This window comes from Ictalurus punctatus, chromosome 2 (genome assembly GCF_001660625.3).
Source record: "Ictalurus punctatus breed USDA103 chromosome 2, Coco_2.0, whole genome shotgun sequence".
NCBI classification, from domain to species: Eukaryota; Metazoa; Chordata; class Actinopteri; order Siluriformes; family Ictaluridae; genus Ictalurus; species Ictalurus punctatus.
Window position 1 is genome coordinate 23,651,450 of NC_030417.2, and position 15,621 is coordinate 23,667,070.

Sequence of the window (15,621 nt, forward strand, 5' to 3'; positions counted from 1 at the left end):
AGAAAGCTTGTTAAAAAGGAGGAAAGGTAAACATAGTAAACATGTCCCTAATGAAAGGTGTCAGCATCAAGACGCCATCAAAATCTCATCCAGATGGTCCCAGATGAAAAGTGGTACTGAAGCAACACCCAGGTGGCCTGGTGAGAATCTACCAAGTAGGGAAGTACAAAGTGTGGAACGTCCAATACACACTTCACCATCGAATCATGTGGCTACTGAAAATGTACAAAATCCCAGCAACAAAAGCAAGCTGGGGGATGAAAAAAGTGAAAACTCTTAGATCCAAAAGTGATCAGTAAGATGCTTCTCAAAATAGGCTTATTTGTGAGGAACACACTTCAACTTCCATTACCACCCATCAGCCTAGGGTACAATAAAAAAAGATGACTGGTCCTGCAGCTGAGAGGGTCCACTGATCCACTAGTTAGTTGAGTTGATGCCCAGGTGAGCACCAGCCATAAGTGGAAGGCCCAAGAGGAAGTGGACCAGGCGATTGGCAGGCTTCATCACCATCATCAACAGGGTCCATAGAAATCTCACCAGGCTGGGTTGGAGAGAAGATCTGCAGCTCTGGTCCATAGCCAACAGAAAACAGAGGAAGGAGCCAGTCATGGCAGAGGTATCAGTGGTGGAGGAAGAGCAGAAGAAGATTAAAGCTGTGTCTTAAGGTCACCATCTTGCCAAACTCCCGAACTCCAACAGTGGTTCAGCACAGAGGATAGTTGCATTCGCTGTAATGTATCTTTCCAACCCATTGTTACAAGTTGCAAGACCACTCTAAGGGTGATACGGGTGGTGACTCCACCAGGTCTCGAGGACACTATCAGAAGTGTTGGAGTTCAGCAAGCAGGAGTTGAACAGACTGGCTTCACAGCCATCAGGAAGCTAGTTTATCAACAAAGGTGGAGAGCTGAACACACCAAACCAAGAGCCCTGACATGACTCTTCAACCATAGAAAAGAGTAGGAGATGAAGGTTGATCTTTGCAGCCAACTCCACTTCCCCCAAGAGACCTAACCTTCCCCCAACCTAACATCACTCCAGGCCTGGCATAGTGGTGAGGTTCACTTCAGCCAAAACAGTGTTCCTCATTGAGCTGACTGTTCCTTGGGAGCAAGAAGTGGAAGCTGCTTATGAGAGTAAGAGGGCTACGTATTCAGAGCTGGCAGCTGAGTGTAGGGTGGCTGTCTGCAGGGATCCAGTGGAGGTCAATTGTCCAGGTTTGATACATGGTATTATAATCAGCTATGCAAAAGTGTTGGATTAGTGTTTGCCAAATGTAATTAAATCACATTCCACTAAACACATTCACATCCACTAGACTGAAGAAATTTCAGATATACAGTGCTGCATATTTCCTGATTTCTTCTGTTTTTGTGTGTATCTCATATTAAATTGTTTCAGAAATTAAAACAAAATCTAAGATAAAGCAAAGACAACCTGAGTAAACACAAAGTTTTTAAGTGATAATGATATTAATTGAAGTAAAAAAGTTGTCCAATACCAACTGGGCCTGTGTGAAAATTTATTTGCCCCCATAGTTACTAATTCCCCAAATCTATGAAACTGCATTTATAATGAGGTTCAGCTGGACTAGACACAACCAGGCCTGATTACTGCAAACCCTGTTCAATCAAATCAACACTTAAATAGAACTTTTTCAACAGCATGAAGTTGGTTAAAAGGTCTTACCCAGTTACAGACTATGATAAAGTTGAAAGAAATGTTGAGGAAGAAGGTGATTGAAATACATCACATTTCAATCAAATACATGATCAAATACATTACAAAGCTATTTCAAAGGTTCTGGGACTCCAAAGAACCACAGTGAGAGCCATTATCTCCAAATGGAAAAAACTCAGCACAGTAGTGAACCTTCCCAGAAGTGTCTGACCTTCCCAAATTCTTCCAAGAGCTCAGCAACTACTCATCCAGCAAGTCACAAAACAGCCAAGGACATCATCAAAGGACCTACAGGCCTCTCTTTTATCAATAAAGGTCACTGTTCATGACTCCACTATCAGAAAGACACTGTGCAAAACTGGCATCCATGGAAGAGGGGTGAGGCGAAAAACATGAATTTTGCTCTCTACCAGAAAATCTTAAAGGGGAATGTCCGGGCTTTAGTCCATTAATTGAAACTGTAACACAACTGGATTATACAGCAAGACAATGATCCAAAGCCTAGGAGTAAGTCTACCTCTGAATGGCTCAAAAAAATTACAATTAAAGTTTTGGAGTGGTCTAGTCAAAGTCCTGACTTGAACCAACTGAGATGCTGTGGCAGGACCTGAATCGGCTAGTTCATGCTTGAATTCCCTCCAGTGTGGCTGAACTAAAGTAGTTCAAAATTCCATCACAGTGCAGTGAAAGACTGATCTCCAGTTATCGGAAGCATTTGGTTGTAGTTATTGCTGCTAAAGGTGGCACAACTGGATTTTAAGTGGGCAATACGTTTTTCACATGGGTGATAGGTGTTGGCTAACTTTTTTTTGTTGCTTCAATAAAAAATAATAATACAAACTGTATTGTGTGTTTACTCAGGTTCCCTTTATTTTATATTGTATTCATTTGAAAATCTAAAACGATTTAGCATGAGATATACACTAAAAAGAGAAGAAATCAGCAAATACTTTACAACAATGCTTTAGAACCTATTTATATTTACAATAAAAACAATAAAAGAGCCACTCAGTGGCTTGCTCAGTTGGGATAAATTTGCACCTTTAATATTTGTATACCGTGTTGATATTTCTGTAAAGCTGCTTTGAGACAATGTCTATTGTAAAAAGCACTCTACAAATAAAATTGAATTGAATTGAATTGAATTGCATTGTTTGTGTGTGTATGTGTGTGTGTGTGTGTGTGTGTGTGTGTGTGTGTGTGTGTGTGTGTGTGTGTGTGTGTGTGTGTGTGTGTGATCAGGGGCTTTAGTGTAGCTAGCTTTCTAGGTTGTCAGTGTGATTTATCACATTTAGTAGTTAAATGGATATCACGAAGATTAGACTTGCTATTCATATAAACCAATGGTAACATCTGGCTCAGTTTAAACACTGCTTAATAAGCTGTTTATCCAGCACCATTATTATTATTCTTGTAAATAATAGCCTGGGTCACATGAGTGCACAAAACTTAACAGATAGTTCACACATAGACTCCTCTGTCCTGGAACTGAACCACCAAAACTGACTGTTTAATCTGAAGTCTCAACCACTGACGCCAAGTGAGCTTTTTTCTTGCTTGGAAATTTGAATATTGAGGTCACATATAATAGACATGTGGAAAATAAGATAAAGAATTGGGCACCAGGACTATATTCCTCTCATAATCATAAAGAGCAGAGGGTGATGGTAGTGAGTTGCATTAATACTACTGCTTGCAGATTCTTGCACACGAGGATTCAATTATAGCATTCCAGCTTTACAGATGAAGGGATTGAATGGGGGATTGGTTGGGGGTGGAAAGGGTGCCTAGGTCCCTTTCAGTTCAGGACAGAATTGGGTGATTTAATGTAGCTTATCTTTGTTTCTGATTAGATTTAGGACACAAAAAATGTGAAGTTACATCATTTCAGATCTGATTTAGTGTGGAATGCAGCCCAGCTGATGGTTCTAAGTGTTGATCAACTTGACCATAAGGAATCTTTTTTACTTTTTTTTTTATGGCAAATGAATTCAGGTACAAAGGACAGAGAGATTTATTTTATATAAATATATATTTCTTTCTTTTTTTCCCCAAAGTAATGGTTTGCCAGATTCTAGTGAGATACGGATACGTACCCTGTGCTATGGGAATAGTAATGCTGGATTTCTGGTGGATGTTTAATTGTTTATCACAAAACAAAAGAAGGTCCTGAACCAAGTCTGAAGACTGAATCAAAAGTTCCAAAGCTTTCCAACTCAGATTTTCTGCCAGATCATGTCAGAAAAATGTCTGAAAGAGACCTGGAAGTTCTTTCCTCGAGTAAGCAAATATGTCCATTGGCAGAGTGGGAGTTATAAAGAGAGAGAGAGTTTGGGAATTCGGGGGGTGGCTCTAGTTTGGGGGAGTATTTAGTGCTCAGAAAGCAGATGTCTGGCCCACTCCATGAAACTTTCTGTTTTCTTATTTTTCCTTTTTCCCCCCGCACATTCCTTGGGTGTGGATGCTTTCAACAAAAACAGTAAGGTCATCTAAAGAAAAAGTCAGCACAAGTATATCATGGCTTTAAATATGTCCAAAATTATATTTCTGTTCTATCTCTCAGTAACGGGCTTCGGAAAAGGGATCTTCACTTCTGGAAGGGGTTCTAATTGGAACTCTGTCTGATAGGGAAAACACTGTACAGTAGTAAGGTTCTGCAAAGAACCTTCAAGGGCAAACCTCACTTTAGGGTTCTAGATTAAACCTTTTTTCTAAGAGTGCCCTGGTTGCTTTGAATGAAATCTGCACTATATTTGTCTCATTTCTCTCTCTGTCTTACTTTCTCTCCTAAACTAATTTATTTGCAATTTAAATGCAAATTGATTGTAGTAATCATCTAAATGGAAAAACAACACAATATTAACCTTTTATGCTCCTTTCTAGATCCTAAGGCTTATTATCCAGTTCAGGGGAAACAATGCATAATTATCCAGCTGATATTATATTATTAAAGTGAGGAATAGACGTGTAGAAGCAGTCATGGTTCCTTAGAATTTTGGGCCTTTAGATAAAGTGCTCACATAATGGTAGCACTGCCATTAGCCTTCCTCAGACAGAACAAATCACTAGCAAGAGGTCACGCACAATGGCTACCATTATTCCTACTGACAAAAGCCTAAATAGCAAAGTCTAATATTATACAATACAGTGCTATATAACTGAATACTTCCACAATGCACCTCATCCTTTGCTGCCATCACCAATTTGAGAGTTAATGTGTATACTTGCGTGAAATGTATAGCATGGCTTTGCCAGAATGCACTTAGCGGCATGCCGAGGGCTGGCACCTCCGGGGCAGCATGTGTCCGTCTGATTAGAGATTCAGACAGAGAAGATGGACACATGCTGACCGACTTCTTGCAGCCTGAATGAGCAACTGGAGCATCCCTGTACAGTGCATATGCTCCAGTCACCCCAGTCAGATGACCCTCCTTTCCCCTCCCCAAGGCCAAAAGCTCCAAATTCAACCAGGTCAGATATAGCACACCCTCATTTGACATGAGACACACCGCATATTGTGGTTAAAAGAATTTGTTCAGTTTAAACATTTGAAAAAAAACAAAACAAAACAAACGAACAAAAAAAACAAGGTAAATACAAAACTCTTGCTTTATTATTAATCTGAATATAAAGTATAAAAAAACAACAACATATAGTTCTCCAGGTTGGGGGAAGAGAGAGGAAAATATAGTATCCTGTGGTGGACGGTTGGAGCAGGCGGAAAGGGGCAAGGCAGGGCCAGAGGAAGCACTGTGCATCCGGCATCCTCTGTGTCCATGCCTATCACTTACTTCCCCAACATGTTCTTTACATTAGCAGACTGAATGGACAGAGCAGTTGCTTCTGTTTTGACACAAAGTGGCTGAGCAGACCAGTCTCTTTTTTCTGGAGCCAAAACAGTTCCTATAGTTCTGCTATAGGCTTTAGATTACTGGTGCATTTATTGCAATTTTGGAAAACAGTATATATCATCCATCCATCCGTCCATTTTCTGTACCATTCTCCGTAGCATGTTGGTACAGGTGTACAGTTGGTATGTGTGAATAGATTTTATCTAAATATGAATAGTGTCATAAACAGAGCTGTGGTGTTGCTTCTCCTGTGCTAAAAGCAGCACATGACCTCTGAGCTGTAGTCAATTATTGCCTTTATCTCTGGAGAAACAACACCATAGCTCTGTTTATGAAACTGTTCATTTGTAAAACACCCAACTAAACACTGTACTTCGATATTTGGATAAAATGTATTCACACATACCAGTACACCTGTACTAACATGATAGATCAGGCTGGTTCTTCAAATCTGGCCCTCGAGGTCCGCTGTCCTGCAGAGTTTAACTCCAATCTCAAACTCACATATTTTTTTTTTTATTGTTTTATTTATTTTTTAAAATTATTTTTATTTATTTATTTATTTATTTATTTATTTTACAGCAGAATGCTACTATAGAGGACTTATTTCAGGGAAACTTTCGGATTTGTATCTGGTCCCCCACCAGAAATATTCAACCCAAAAGTGTGGGAAATTTTAACAAATTGCACTTTCTCACTCCCATAAAAAAGAGAAGTCTCAAACCTGAAATGTTCTGCATGCACACTATACATACCTAGGTACCCTTAAAAAATTAAAACTAATACCCGAACTCTTCCCATTATAAACTGACCCTAAATGTGGAACTGTGAGCAATCTTGAGCATTACATTTGGACTTATGTTCTAAGTCTATGGAACAGGAATGTGCAAATTATTTATATATGTCCATGTACCTTGTAATGCATTGTAAAGATAAAAAAAATTCCAAGGAGCTAGGACCATCCTGAGCCAAGATATTGAGGTTTCCTTAAACAGCTGAATAACCAAAATTGTATGTGTTTCATGACACTAAGATGGCCGTCATAGTTAGACCAAGTAAAATAAATAAAATTAACAAAAAACTGGTGGCTTTGCAATGTTAATACCTAGGGGTAATTACTAACAAAATTAGGAAAAATAAAAATGGTCGAGCAACCTGCATTGGACCATTTGAAATGGAATGACCTGTTCAAAGATAAACTGCTGCTTATCAATGCCCAGCTGACCAGTGTTTGAAATTCATGATGTGGATGAATTTAGCAGAATGAACTTGGATTACATCCGGCTTTACTAATCCTACACATTACGTACGGAGGATGATCGATGACGTTATATTGACAAATCGGCACCAGGATCCCCGGTTTAATCCTGAGCTCAGGTTAGTGTCTGTTTGGGTTTCTTCCATCTTCCCCCGTTTCCTCCCACCTCTCAAAAACATGCAGGTAGGTATGGGCTACTCTAAATTGACCCTAGCTGTGAAAATGTGTGAATACATGTGTGTATGGTATCCTGCGATGGACTGGCATCCTGTTCAGGGTGTATTCCCATCTTTCATCCAGTGTTCCTGGGATAGGCTCCGGATCCACCATGACCCTGACCAGGTTAATGCTGTTATTGAAAATGAATGAATCTGAAGGATCATTTGATTGTAATACCATGCATCGTATGCCGGATGTGTGTAACACACAAGATCAATGATTATTTGAAGCTAATGTATTTATTTTTGCAGTTAATTTTACATTAAATGTAATCTTTTCTTCTTGTCTGACATCTACCCTCACAGCAGACACCATACACTTACACACACAAGTATGTCTGTGTAGGACCTTGTGCACAGGATGCACCTGATATAAACCACTCAACACACATAAACTCACCACTACACACTTTTATGAGCATGGCCAGTATATGAATATGCTGAATATAGCAACTGCACAGCAATATTACCTCTAATAAACATAAACTATCTTCTGCACACCACAGGAAGTTGTTCTGTTTCCAACCATTTTGAAGCGCTTGCATTTGCAAAAGCTCATAATCTAAGTGCTCAGTGCAGGAGATTAAATATGTGTAGCTTTAATGCAGAGAGGGGAGACGCACAATGGTTTAGGCAGTTGCCTTGGAAACACATTATTGAACCATGCCATTAGATATCTTTTTTATCACATCATTGGATGGAGCACTGGGAGAGAAAATAAAAAGAAAGCTCCAAAGGGGTGACTCGTACACTTATATATTTTCTTTCAATACTTACTTACTCACTGAATTATTTATTTAGACTCATGGACAGACTTGTGGTCAGTCATTTCTGAGGTGCTGTCTCGTATAAAACGTAGTTTTGAATAATTTTTTATTTATTTGTGAAATGCTTAAAAAAAAAAAAAAAAAGAGTACAACAAACATTCTTGGTTCAGATAGAATATTTTCTACAGCAAATCCTTTAAACTAGCAACATGAAGACATTTTAATGATCAACTGCTTCGATTAAAGGAATGCATTTTACAATTTCTCTCGAAAGCAATGCTAAACTTAATCTCTCCATCTGTCAGTTGAAACATCTATCCTTGTGGTGTGGAAAGCAGTGTGACTCTGAATTGTGTCCCTGAATGTTTTTTTTGCTGTGTAGTTCCTCATATAGTGTGCATGTACTGCCCCTCTATGGTAAAAACTAGAAAAGTTTCACTAAAACCATTAGTTGCTTATGGTTCTGGATAGATCATACAAAATAGGCTGGATTTATGGACTCAAATTAAACCTCATACTTGGACTTCTTCTCCATTTCCCCCCCTGAAATAGATCATTGCTTAAACTGCCTGTAAGGATGTCCGGTACATTTCTAAGTGCACTATAGTATAGAAGGAATAAAACACAACAGGGCATTTTGTTATAGGAAAATAATCAATGACATGGTGGTCAAGTGCTAACAGCATGTCCCAAAGTGTTTTATTTCATTAATTCCATAGTAATATTCAATTATTAATTTTTTAAAAAAATTTATTTCATGTACTTTTTTAAAATATCCATTATGAATTCCATGTAATGTTGTGGAACGAAACAAACTAGCCTCTTTTATCATAACAGCTAGAAACTGTTGTTCCCTCACCAGATTCTATTTTTTCTCAAAGTTAATAAGACAGCTCCGTCTGTTACCACTTTTACAGCGCAGCACAAAACCTTCTGTTAAGAAAACAGTTTCAGAAATCTTAAAGTTGCAGCTTCATATCTGACTGTTACAAAGACCTAACACTGGAGACTCGTTCCAGCACATAGAGGGAAGATTCCATGAGAATCACTGAAAACTTCATGTGGAGTCATACAACTTCCCGTGTAGGAGTTACTACAGAAACAAATGCACTAATACAAACTTGTGATTTGAATTACAGATGGCATTACTGTCAGAACTGCTGTTATAGAAAATTGATTAACAACACCACCAAAACTAAACAAAACATCTGGCCAGTCAGAATTGAGTATTCAACAGCACTGTGGTATAATTCATTTATATACATATACAGTTGCAATCAAAATTATTCAACCCCCATTGCAAATCAGGTTTATAGTAAAAATATACAGACTTTCAGCTTTTGCAATGAACAAATCAAACAAAAGCAATTGAAATGCTTCAAGTGGTTTCCACAAATTCAACTGAAAATGCAATTTATAATGATTTCTCATTTTCAAAATTTGTAAATTATTCAACCCCCTGAATAGAATCCATCACAACAACACAAATATGCAAAACAGGTGTTGTCTCAAGCACACCTGATGCAACTAATCAAAGCTTCATTAGTTGTACCAGGTGTGCTTGAACTGAAATATATGAAATACCTGAACTGGCTAGGGGTAGAAATATATGAAATACCTGGACAGGGCAGAAAAAGGAAGCTATCAATGGCTGCAACCAGATTTCTGAGAAGGCAGGTTGTGAAAAACCCTTGAGTGAAAGAGTGAAAGACATGCAGCAAGACTTGGTGGCAACAGGCACTGATGTTTCAGTGAGCACAGTAAGGCGAAACGCAGGTTTCCATGCTAGAACTCCAAGACGTACACCAATACTGATGCAAAAGCACAAGAAAATTCGAAATATTACTGAAATATGAACTGGAGGCCATTGCTCATGAGGAATGGGCTAAGATTCCTCAGGAACGCTGCCAGAAGCTATGCATCTCATTTGCAGCAGGCCATAACAGCAAAACGGTTCTCTACTAAGTACTAAAGATGCTTGCCATGAAAGTGTTGAATAATTTTGAAACTGGAGAAGTCATTATAAGTTGCATTTTCAGTTGAATTTGGGGAAACCACTTGAAGCATCTGTTGTGTTGAACTCGTGTTGAATTCATTGGGTTCAATTGCTTTTGTTTGATTTGTTCATTGCAAACAGCTGAAAGTCTGTAAATTTTGACAATAAACCTGATTTGCAATGGGTGTTGGATAATATTGATTGTAACTGTAAGTATATATTAAAAAAACAAGGCAAACAAAAAAGGCTTGTTCTTCATTCTTTTATTATTGAATATTCAAATAAAATTGTTTTTCCTTACATTACTTATGCTTGCTGTTCAAAGTAATTGCACATTTAAAATAATGCACTGACAAAAGACAAACGAGAAAATTAATATAGTATTTAAGGTTAAAGACATTTTAAAGTACCATTTTTTGTTGTCTAAAAACAGCTAAATTGACTCACGTGCAGGAGGCAAGACTGCATTTTACAGAAAATAAAAACAATAATAATAAGTGGAGCCCATCATACAAAATGATGGGATCATTGTTCTGTGGCATTCTTTAAAAATATTATAAATGAAAAAAACCCAAAAAATGTTAATAAACATTTTTCATGTAATAAACACTACTGGTCACAAACAGTCATCTCATCAACATGAGGTAAAATGGTAGAATATGGACTGTGACCAAAGTTTTTATCATGCCACCCTGCATCCACAATTAAAACTTCCTTGCATGCTTGTGTACCAAAATCCAAACTAGACTTTTTGTTTTAAAATGAGCCAATATCCTTTGGTAATTATGTAAGTGTGTTTCTCAAAGTAAATTATAGGCTACTGCAGGATGTCGGCTGTAACATTTTGCTTAACAAATCCCCCCAAAAAACTGCCACTAGTGCTGGAAACAACAACAACAACAACAACATCCAGTTATAAACTAAGTGGTAAACAAGAAGACCATCTGTAATCAGCACATTAGGCATGCAGCAAAAGTGCGAGTCAAGTGCTACATGACTAAATGGAAAAAAACTCCCCTGACCTTTTACAAACTGAGCATGTGAGAGTGTGTGTGTATATTGCACACTGATAAAGCCTCTAAAATGAAGAGGCAAACTCATCTGTAGTGGATCAATTAAAAAAAGGCAATAAACATTTCCACAAACCAAAATTGGTCACTTTTGTGATTGTTACAAGTGAGCGAAGGTTGTAACCTCTCCCTGAAATTTCCAACATTTACCTTATCGCACAGAACACACCCCAAATATTTCCATTCCAAAGCCATGGCAGTCAGCAGCGACACCCAGCTGTAAAATACAACAAGGGTCCTATTTTTTCTACAGAAACTGCAGGGTGAGTTTTCAGCTTCGCCTTTATGTATGTGTCCATAGTTCTTCCAGTACTGGGGTTCCTTTGGCCTCGGCTGACTTCTGAAGCAGTAGCAGCAGCATGTGAACCTTCTGGTCCAGAGATGTTGACACTTCAGTTAACTTCGTGTATGGAAATTAATGGATCTCAATGTGGACCTGCACAAAACAAAAAGGATAAGGCACTGATATGCTATAGCGTTAAAATCAACTATGAAGTGCCCCTTAATGAAATCAAAATTTAGTTTTGTGGCTTTTAGTATGATTATGTTCACCTTAAGGTTATCTATAAGCTAGTGTGCTCAAAAACAGTTACAAAATTCACATTTAGAAGGTATATGCATTCACATTTACAGTCTCCTTCTACCACCAATAAAAGATTTGATGACATCATTCTGCACTTCAGTGTCTCATCAGATTTTCTGTCCAATCAAATGCTCTCTAGACTCCGACATGCCCCACCCCCAACAGTTGTAGGATTGCCGGCTATGAGGTAAATTATACCGTACATTTAAAAAAGGGGGAGAAGCCACTCAATATGTCCTGCCTTGACTTCAATAGAAATTATGTCAACACATCAAATAATGCTTCGCGTTTCAAGGCACTCCATGTAATGTTGTGTAATGTTGTGATGTGTCAATGTTAATGTGCACTGAGAGAGATTACACCCATTTACAATATGAATAGCAGGGCTGCAATTAATATTTACATTAAGAATATATTTGACAGGTTTTTATTTAAACCAAAAGTGCTTTACAGGTAAGGTACTACTCATCTGTTGAAGGTGAAAGAAAGTGGGGTACCCAGGGTTACTATTTATAGTTACTATTGAGCTCTTATAGTTATTACCTTATTTGAGTGGCCCCATATATTAAATGGGTTTAAGAGAAATATCAGAATTTAAAAACCACTAGGTCTAAAGTCAACTTGGATCCTAATGTGTTCTGCTGGGGAAAAGTTCAGGAATAGGAATGGCTATGGCTCAAATAAAGTAAAAATATTGTCCATTATTAAAATAGTTAAGGCGACATTTACATTTATTCATTTAGCAGATGCTTTTATCCAAAGTGACTTACAAATGAGGAAATACAAGCAAAGTGATATATCAAGTGGAGAACAATAAGTAGTGCTACCATACAAGATTTATAATTGAGTTCCTGAGAACAAAGTGTGGAGAGTAGAGGTGTAAGAGGCAGTGTAAATGCATATTTTTAAAAAAAAATAATGTGTGGTTGGCATTTTATGGGTTAGTTAAGTACTCATGGAAGAGGTGGGTCTTTAGCTGTTTTTTGAAGATAGTGACAGATTCTGTGGTCCAGATTGAGGCTGGAAGTTCATTCCATCACTGAGGGACAGTTAGTGTGAAGGTTAAGGAAAGGGACCTTGAGCCACGCTGAGTAGACACTACTAAGCGTCGGTCGTTAACTGATCGCAGACTGAGTGAGGGAACATAAACCTCAAAGAGAGCATTGAGGTAGGGGGGTGCTGTTCCAGACCAGATCTTGTATTTGAGCATCAAGGCCTTGAATTTGATGCAGGCAGCTACAGGAAGCCAGTGGAGGGAGATGAAGAGGGGTGTGACATGGGTTCTTTTGGGTTGGATGAAGACGAGGCGTGCTGCTGCATTCTGAATCATTTGAAGGAGTTTGACGGAGCTGTCTGGGAGGCCCAGACATGGTGGTGTGCAGTGCCACCTGACAGCACCAGGATCCACAATTCGTTCCGGAATGGACGATTATGAGGTGTTTCACATTTTCTCCCCATGTACATTTGGGTTTCTTCCAGGTTCTCTGGTTTCCTCTGACTGTCTAAGAGAATGTGCTGGTAGGGGGATTGAATAATGCTAATTTGCCACTAGTTGTGAATAGATGTGTGAATGTGTGTACATCCAGGGTGTATTCCTGTCTTACACCTAGTGGTCCTGGGATAGGCTCCAGCTCCACCATGACCATAACCAGCATAATAAAACGTCTACTGATGAATGAATGAATGAATGGATGGATGAATTCAAATGTTTAGAAAGTATGCATGTGCTGAGGGGCCTGTGGAATTTAATTTACAATTAAGGGACTCATTGGCTACAAAAGGTTTGGCTTAAGGAAATCCAGGAACTTGCACCTGTAACCTCCTGATCATTAATAACGATTTGTAACCTAGATTGAAAAAAGGATCCCATATGCATTATGGCTGAAATAAAAAGAAATTATATTGTAGTCAAGCAGGATTCTCAGCCCTTATACAACTACTTCTTCTTTATTGTTGTTTTACCTGTAAGCGCACGTTAAACATCATGGAGGCGATGAGGTAGAGGTACGGGAATCGGATCCGGAGACGCCACGCCAAATCAAATAAAATCAACAAAGTCCTCGTTAGTCCTTTAGAAAACACACCGTAGGTCCGACCAGCGGATCCCGAAAAGCGGAGCACCAAGTACGACAGTCCCGCCATAAGCCGCCGTTTAGCGCGCGCTGCTCCAGTGTCTGTCCACCTCCTTCACCGGCTCGTGCTCCTGAATTACGTGAGCATGTTTTCCCACACTCGTTTTAACCTCAAAACACTATCCGTATTTTAGTGAACTCATACTCCACCCTCTGTGCTACTCTAACCTGATCTGCTCGACCCGGAGCACATATTGTGAGACGCACTTCCGGTTACCGTAAACGCTGTGTATGCGCGACACTGTACTTCAGTAGTCTGTGGTACTAAAGTGATATTTGGTGATACGGTGTCGACTACAGCAGTATCCACTTTATTAGGAACACCTGTACACCTGCTTATTTATGCAGTTATGGAAACAGCCAATCATGTAACAGCACTGCACTGCATAAAATCATGCAGATACAGGTCAAGAGCTTGAGTTAAAAGATGCGATCTCTGTGACTTTAACCGTGGCTGGTTAACCGTTGTTGGTACCAGATGGGCTTGTTTGAGTATTTCAGAAACTCCTGGGATTTTCACACACACCCGTCTCTAGAGTTTTCACAGAGTGGTGTGAAAAACAAACAACAACAAAACAAAAAACATTGAATGAGCGATAGTTCTGTTGGTGGAAACGCATTGTTGACAAGAAAGGTCAGAGGAAAATGGCCACATTGGTTCGAGCTTCCAGGAAGGATATAGTAACTCAAATAATCACTCTCTACAACCGTGCTGAGCAGAAAAACATCTCAGTATGCAATTAAAAAAACCCACATAAAACCTTGAGGCTTATTCAATTCAATTTTATTTGTATAGTGCTTTTTACAATAGACATTGTCTCAAAGCAGCTTTACAGAAACATAAAAACATGGTATACAGATTTTAAATGTGCGAATTTATCCCAATTGAGCAAGTCGGTGGCGATGGTGGCAAGGAAAAACTCCCTAAGATGTTAAGAGGAAGAAACCTTGAGAGGAACCAGACTCAGAAGAGAACCCATCCTCATCTGGGTTTATGAGCTACAATAGCAGAAAACCTCATTAAATTCCACTCCTGTCAAACAATAACAAGAATCTGAGGCTATTATAGACTCACCCAAACTGGACAGTTGAAGATTCGGGGGATCACCTGGTCTTTTTCCCAGTCTTCAACTGTCCTATTTGGGTGAGTCTGTGTCCATGATAGCATCACTCTATTCAGCTGTGGCTTCTTTGTGAAATATTTTTCACTGACATCAATTACTTGACCATGTTGTGTCTGAAATATCAGTTACTCTACATTAATTTCTTGTTTATAAAACTGTAGTAAAAAAAAAAAGAAGAAGCAGTATCTCACTCACAGTCTTGTTTAAGTGCGATTATGTACGGCCTACAGATGAATTACAGCCGTGCTGATATTTACTAAAATAGCACTCTTGCTTCTGGGACGTTGCTTAATTATACCTCAGCGTTGATGAATTCTCAAATCTGATTGATTGGAAGATTTTCTATAACAGCACCTCTGATAGTATTTCTGGCTGTAATTCAAATCACATGTATTTATTTATATTAATACGCTCATCCTAATAGGTTATTGTTTCTGTCGTAACGGCTACTTCACTGGGATTTGTGTGGCAGACGCTCCATATAATCTAAGACTAATAGTAAACAAATTTTTAAAAGTTTTGTTACTTAATAGAAAAAGCTATATAGTGAAGGTTTCTGTACTATAGAGAAGATTGTTTAACACTTATGGAAGGAGTCTTCAGTGTCAATGATTTGTAACACACAATAAGTGTTCAGCCATGGGAAAGTCTTCAGGATTGAACGCTTTGTGTTTTCTGTTTTCTCAAGTGTTTTTTCTCTTATTAAAGAGAGGCCAGTTAAGGAACAATTGTTAATAGCTGCTGCGATGCAAGTGTTAACAGGAATTAATTTATCTCACGAATGTTCAAAAATATTAACTGTAACCATAAAAGGCTAAAAAAAATCATGATGTGTGATTTTTTCATAAACTTGCAAAGCTTGCAAGTTTCAGTAAATTAGGGCAGTGGTTTTCAAAGTGGGGGCCGCCAGCGGGCGCCCGGGGGGCCTTAACAATTTGG

At 38.7% G+C, this 15,621-nt stretch overlaps 1 protein-coding gene across 1 annotated transcript; it reads right to left on the reverse strand.

The window, feature by feature from the left end:
• Positions 1 to 10,025: 10,025 nt before the first annotated feature.
• Positions 10,026 to 13,792, reverse strand: LOC128628916 (small integral membrane protein 10-like protein 2A). The gene is made up of 2 exons (XM_053674120.1): positions 13,389 to 13,792; positions 10,026 to 11,279 (listed from the first exon to the last, which is right to left on the reverse strand). Exons 1-2 carry the CDS (start codon positions 13,566 to 13,568, stop codon positions 11,259 to 11,261), a joined length of 201 nt encoding a protein of 66 aa, XP_053530095.1. The 5' UTR covers positions 13,569 to 13,792; the 3' UTR covers positions 10,026 to 11,258.
• Between the last annotated feature and the right edge of the window lie 1,829 nt (positions 13,793 to 15,621).

What these genes read in the sequence shown, in the direction of transcription:
- LOC128628916 (XM_053674120.1), bottom strand. Translation starts at nt 13,568, where the DNA reads ATGGCGGGACTGTCGTACTTGGTGCTCCGCTTTTCGGGATCCGCTGGT. An exon ending in TGTTTAACGTGCGCTTACAG is followed by an intron (nt 11,280 to 13,388) that starts GTAAAACAACAA and finishes TGTTTTGTGCAG; the next exon opens with GTCCACATTGAGATCCATTA.